The 6,746-nt window shown below is 27.3% G+C and overlaps 3 protein-coding genes across 3 annotated transcripts; 1 reads left to right on the plus strand and 2 right to left on the minus strand.

The window, feature by feature from the left end:
- Window positions 1–135: 135 nt before the first annotated feature.
- On the plus strand, window positions 136–2,341 carry ENU1_144770 (HEAT repeat domain containing protein; the record flags this gene model as incomplete). The annotated part of the gene is made up of 2 exons (XM_008860442.1): window positions 136–2,221; window positions 2,277–2,341. 2 exons carry the CDS (start codon window positions 136–138, stop codon window positions 2,339–2,341), a joined length of 2,151 nt encoding a protein of 716 aa, XP_008858664.1.
- A 99-nt stretch (window positions 2,342–2,440) lies between these two features.
- ENU1_144780 (Rab family GTPase) lies at window positions 2,441–3,322 on the minus strand (the record flags this gene model as incomplete). The annotated part of the gene is made up of 5 exons (XM_008860443.1): window positions 3,250–3,322; window positions 3,023–3,118; window positions 2,952–2,961; window positions 2,840–2,901; window positions 2,441–2,785 (listed from the first exon to the last, which is right to left on the minus strand). Exons 1-5 carry the CDS (start codon window positions 3,298–3,300, stop codon window positions 2,441–2,443), a joined length of 564 nt encoding a protein of 187 aa, XP_008858665.1. The 5' UTR covers window positions 3,301–3,322.
- A 236-nt stretch (window positions 3,323–3,558) lies between these two features.
- ENU1_144790 (Rho GTPase activating protein, putative) lies at window positions 3,559–5,334 on the minus strand (the record flags this gene model as incomplete). Its single annotated transcript, XM_008860444.1, has 1 exon — window positions 3,559–5,334. The coding sequence occupies one exon, from the start codon at window positions 5,332–5,334 to the stop codon at window positions 3,559–3,561; it is 1,776 nt and encodes a 591-aa protein (XP_008858666.1).
- Between the last annotated feature and the right edge of the window lie 1,412 nt (window positions 5,335–6,746).

A 6,746-nucleotide genomic window follows, 5' to 3' on the forward strand; every position in this document is an offset into this window, starting at 1 on the left:
TTTTTTTTTTTTTTTTTTTCTTGTTTTGAGTTTCTTTAACTATTCTCTTTTCCATTTATTATTTGATATTATAATAAAACTATTGAATTAATATGAATGTTTTTGTTGTACTGAAAAAGACATAATTAAATCCAAATGAAATTATTCAAAGCCTTTGTTGGACCAAGTCTTCCATATGAGTCACAAGAAAAACAAGAAACTATCACTGAAAATAATTTTACATATACTGTTTATCATGCAAAGAAAGTTTCAGATAAAAAGAATATTAGTTTATTTGAATTTCCTTCAAGTAATCCAAGAATTCTAAATGAGAATGTGCTTAAACGGTTCAGAACATTAAAACATCCAAACATTATAAATTACTTGGATCATGTAGCTAATGATAGAACAACAGTAATACTAACAGAAGAAGTTTATCCATTAACTAGTTTTCTTCAGTCAAATAAATGTAATGAAGATATGGTACTATGGGGTTTATTTTCTTTAGCCAATGCTATTCATTTTCTTAATATAACAGCTAAATTAGGTCATTATAACATTACAAAGAATAGTGTTTTTGTCACAAAGAGTGGAGAATGGAAATTAGGAGGATTACAATATGTTACTCAATTAGGACAATTAGGTGATTTCAAAACATATATAGAAGCAAATAGAAGTATTGGTCATTTACCAAATGATTCATCTTCAGAATATGTTGATAGTTATTCTTTTTCTAAACTGGCTTCTCAAGTATATCCAAATCCTCCAGCACCACTTCAAGCACTAATTTCTTCATTAGCCTCCCAACCAATAACTTCTTTTTTAACTCATCCAAGTGTTTCAACACCATTTTTAACCATTGTCTATAACATGGATAATTATTCGGCATTGGACGATTTTACTCGTCGTTCTTTCTTAAGCTCAATTACTAAAACTTCACTTCCATCATTATTTTGTAGATATAAATTACTTCCATTTTATATTGATTTATTTAGGTCTAATATGCCAGAAGCTTCATGTGCAGTAGAGTCATTGTTAAAAGTTTCAAGTGGATTGGAACAAGATGAATTTGTACAACAAGTACAAAACTATATTCCTAAATTTATTAATTCATCAGACCTCCAAACAAAATATAGTGCGTTAGGGTCATTACGTTATTGTTCTCAACACATAACTCCATCTTTTGCAGAGTCATTATTTCCTAGTATTATTCAATGCACAAACCATCAAAATGATAAAATAAGAGATGCTGGAATAAGGGCACTTTTAGTCTTAGTTGAAAAAGTTAATAAATCTAAACAGTTAGAGTGTGCAAACAGATTTGAAAAAGCGCTTGGTGATCCTAGTCTTATTGTTAGAACAAACACAGTTGTTTGTATTTCAAAAAGTTGTTCATTTTTTACAGTAGAAACAAGAAAGAGGTTACTGTTATGTTCTATTGCTCGTAGTGGTAAAGATGCTGTCAAAGAAATGAGAATTGCAATAATCAATGGAATAAAGGATAACATTAATGATTTTAGTGCAAATGATAGTGCTCGTAATATTTTGCCTTACATCTCTGTTTTCCTTGTTGATGACCACAAAAATGTTAGAAATAAAGCAAGAGAATTATTTTCTTCATTAACAGAAACAGTACTAAAATATTCTGAACAACTAGACAATCAACAACAAGAGCAAAAACCTGAAGAACAAAAACAAGAAGTAAAAGAAACACCTCATTTGAATCTTAAAAAACCTGCTGATGTTATTTATGATCAACAAAAACCAGTTCAAAAAGTTAATACTGATTTATGGAATGTATCTCCTCAAAGAAGTAATGCTGTAACACCACAACAAAATCCTGAAGATGTTTTTACTCTCTTTGAAGAAATAGATCCAGAATTTCCTTCTCAACAACAAAAAACAAATGAGAACCAATCAGTTAATACTCACCAAAACATTACAACTAAAGAAGATGACGACATTGAAAGATTAACAAAGATGATTGGTAAAAAACCATCAACTTCTCAGTCAAAAACTTTCCAAAAAGCTGATCAAAAACAACGACAATTAAAAGAAATTGGTCTTCCTGAAAATCTACAGAATAAAACACCTAACAAAACAACAGTTTTACTAAAAGAAAAACCAACTACTTCAAAACTAGAAGTCATTAATGAAACAAAAGTTCAACAAAAACAACAAAATGATGTATTTGGCTGGGGAATTTCAAATGAAGCAAATGATGCTTATTGGGATGAGTGGGGTTTGTTATTCTTATTCTTTATATTATTTTTCAAATAAATACTAATTAAATTAAGCTGGAGCATTAAATTCTAAAGACAAAAAGTCACAAGGAGATTCATCTTCAACTATTTTCTTTTAACTTATCTTTTTCTTTTTTATTTAGTTGATTGTTCAAAAGGAAGTTATTTTATTAAATAATTGAAAAGTCATTTAGAATTTTAAAAGAAAGCATCACTTTTTAACAACATCCTGGTTGAGGTTCTTGTTGAACTTCAGGCTTAATTGCAACATTATCTGGAGTAACACGAGGCGTTTCTTTCATTTGGTTCTTGATGTCTTGGGCTAGTTCTAGAAAAGCAGCTTCTACATTAATTGATTGTTTAGCAGATGTTTCAAAGAATTTCATTCCTTCTTGTTTTGCAAATTCTGCTGCTTGTTCAGTTGAAACTGCTTTGGTTGCATCTTTATCAGCTTTATTTCCTATGAGCATTTTGACAACATTTGGAGATGCATTACCTTCGATCTCATTAAGCCATTGACGAATATGATTAAAAGATTGAACATCTGTCACATCATAAACAACCTACTTTGTTAAACATTTTTATCTTTTAACGTCAAAAAATATGAATTTACAAACAATAATACCATGAGCCCCTCTGTAATATGAAGAGGTGATTGTTCTAAACCGTTCTTGTCCAGCTAAAATAAATTATTAGTATTCAAATCTCAATAAAATACAAATGACAAACCAGTGTCCCACTATTTTAGTTAGAAATGATTTCTTTTAAAATAAAGTTAAAGTATTTAGAAGAAAACAAACAATTTGTAATTTAATATCTCTTCCATTGATTTTTAATGTCTTAATTTTAAAATCAACACCAATAGTTGTAATATAAGTATCTGAAAAGACGTCATCCTATATTGATTAGTTAAAACTATGATGTAATTTAAAAATTACTAAAAATATAGTATATACTCCCCCACAATGAAACCAAATACAATTCTTGACTTAATTCTATATAAAAGTCAAAATTAAAGAATACAAACAGAAAATCTTAACAGTAAACAACTTTTACCAACACCTGAATCACCAATCATTAATATTTTAAATAAATAATCACTAATCTTTTGAATATTCACTTCTTATTATTGATAAAACAATATGTTATTGGTTAAATAAAACAAACAATTCTTGTGCCATATTTAAACTTATTAAGTTTATAGTTCTTCCATTTCTTATTTTCCTTTTTTTCTAATTTCAACTTAACAATTCTAAACAGAAGTGTTAACAAATTTTGTTACATATAACAGAAAATAAACAACTGATGTTAATTATGTTTTTTTTGGTTCTTTCATTTAATGATACCCCCCTCTAAGTGCACCTCTTCCTTTAAGCCCTGGGCTTAGTGGAGGGGCTGAAACACTAGTTGTTGGTTGTTCATAATTACTTAATGAAGTTGATTTAAAACCACCTCTCCTTATTGAGTCATTAGAAGATAATGTTGGATTTAAAGATCTGTTAGCAGATGAAGCTCCCCTTCTTGGAGGAGGAAGTTGAGGGGGTTGTTCAGGTATTTCTTGTTTGTGGGACTGGTCATCTTCCATAGTATATTCTTGCTGAATACCCATGTCATCTGGGTGTTGATAGTTTTGTTCGAGAGTATGTTGGAGAATAGGATTGTTTGAAGGAGGTGCACTTGAAGCAATATTTTCTTGACGAATTGGTTTATTCATTGTTTTTCTCATAGCCAAAAAGTCAACTTTAACTTTAGGTGGTGATAATCCAAATTGTTGTTCTTCATTACCTTTTGTTGAAGAATCTTTTAGTGCTACTTGGTGTTCTAGAAACACAATACGTTGAGTAAGTTGTTGGATTGTTGTTTGTTGTTCTTCAAACTTACTCATTAAATAAGCTATTTTTTCTTCTAATGAAGCAAACCTTTCTTTTTCATCAATGATTTGATGTCCTAAAGTTTGTTGAGTCAAACCAATACCAGATGTAGTAACAGAACTTTGAACCGAAGATAACCCTGCATTTGTACGGTCTGAGATAGAACTTTCTTGAGACGTATGAACTTTTCTTCCTAAAAATGATTTAGGAGGTTCATCCTTCTTCTCATCATTATTTGATGTATTTGAAAATATCTTACCCTTAAAACTTAAAGTTTTTCTTCTATTAGACTCTTGAGCGACTTGTTCTGCTACAATAGCATCAGAAACTGCAGCCGTAGGAGTAACAGCAGGATAAGGAGGAGAAACCATTCCCATTTTTCTATTTTCTGTTGCAACATCTCCAAAAATTGAATTAAACTGTTCTAAAAATGTTTCAAAAACAACACGAATTTTTGCAGAATTCTCTATTTCTAATGTTGGATTAATATCAGGTGAAGTAATAATAGAAGGTGCAAAGCAAATTGATAAGTTAGAAGCTCCCATTTGATTTACTGATTGATGGTTTAATACATCTACAAGGAAGTCACAAAGATACCACAAAGTATATTTGTTTGTGTCAGGAAGACTAGACACTAATCGTTTTAAAACTTTTACTCTAGTTTGAACATTTTCTGTATTTCCTACAGAAACGTATTGTTGATAAAACTGCATTGGAATTAAACAATCAGATAATTCCCTTAAAAATAGTTTTATTATGCACGCTGCAACATGAACTCCTTCTGGACCAAATTCTTCATCTTTAATGTCTTGTCCTGAATTTAATAATTCTTTTACTCTATTCATCCATGTATAAACAGCATTAACTCTAAATATTCCTTCTGTTTCTACTCCTCCATGTTTTTTTAGATATTCAATTGAACGATAAATTGGTAAAGGAAATCTCCAACCACTCTTTTTTTTTGATGCAGTTGCTTGTAATGGATATCCAAAAACACCAGTAAAATTACAGAATAATGGAATTGTATTAATCCATTGAAAATAGTCAGTTTTGTTATAACAAACAAATTGATAACATTTATCCGTAACAATCTCAAATCCAATTTCAATCTTATCTTGTGGAAATTTATTTTTATTTGAAATGTTTCTACTAAATACAGCTTTGTCAAAAGTTAAACAAACTTTTTCTTTACTTACATCTTCTCCGGTAAATAGTCTAATACAATCTGGGAATAATGCCATATATATTTTTGTAAATTTTTTTGAATTACTTACTCTATACTCTACCCATCCACATGTACTTTTATTCTATTTCTTATTTATTTTTTGTTTTCTTATTTACTTCTTTGTCATAAGAACAAACGCTCATCTTTTTATTACTTTTATATCATTTTCAGTTTGAATTTATTTTTATAGTTTTTTTTTAAAAAAGAAAAAATTCTTTATTCTTTTTTTTTCTTTATTCTTATTAGTTAATATTCGTTTAAAAATTATAATGCTAATTTCTTTTTTTTTGTTAGTTTTTTTACTCTTTTAGTACAATTAATCAAAAACAAAAAAAAGAAAAATTCAAATTTCTTAGTTACTTGTATCTTCTTGAAGCATTCTTGATTTAAAGGAAACTACCAAAAATATATATTTTATTCTCATTTCCTGATAAATTTGGAGAATGTCTTGGAAAAAATAGTAAATTGATATTTTTATGAATTGAATATTTTTAAACCTCACTTCTTTGTATTTTGTTAAAAATACAGTTTAATAAATATTAACAAAAAATTGAATAAGAGAAAATTATTTACTTTTTTAAAACATTGGAAAGTTGGTAGTTTATTAAAGTATAACAAAAAGAGTAAATAAACACGCACCATTGACCTTTATGAGACGATAAATTCCTAAGAAAAGTTCAAAGATATTTTTCTAAAAGATCTAAATTAAATAATATCATTTTTTATAGTATATTCCTTATTCATTAATTATAGAAACATTTTTAATATCTTTTGTTTTTAATTTTATTCAAACCATTATTATATATTCACTATTATACTTTAAAAATTATTGAGGAAAGAAGGATATAAAAGAGTTTTTTCTCAAATAATAAGTACTTCAAATAGAAATTAATATTCCTTTTTTAATGACATATTAAATTAATAATAGAGAAAAAATCATTAGATTATTATTTGCCTTTCTTCAAAGTATCTTGTAAGATAGAATGATATTATTGTTGATATTCCAATTAATTTAATATTCTTTATCTTATTTTTAATGTTTTTATCAGTTTTAAACAAAAGATATTATATTGTTTTTGGTTTATCTAAATATTCTTTATTTGTTTTAAGGTATTCAGTTTATTCTATCTCAAAATAATTATTTTAAAGACTGGGATAAGGGTATTTAGAATGCTAGACTTTCTAAAAATCAGTTTTTTTATTAGATTATTCATTTTTTACTTAATTTAGTAAATTTGTTTTTTTTCTAAAAAACATCATATTTTCTAAATCAACATATATTGAAAAAAAGATTTGAATATAACCTGAATATTATTGAATTTACTTACAGTTTAATATAGATTTCAAGAATAAACATGAATATATATTTACAATTCAATAATCATTATATAAAATTATATGGGTACGAAAATTAGCAAAGAAATAATG

This window comes from Entamoeba nuttalli (genome assembly GCF_000257125.1).
Source record: "Entamoeba nuttalli P19 unplaced genomic scaffold asmbl_5982, whole genome shotgun sequence".
NCBI lineage: Eukaryota > Evosea > Mastigamoebida > Endamoebidae > Entamoeba > Entamoeba nuttalli.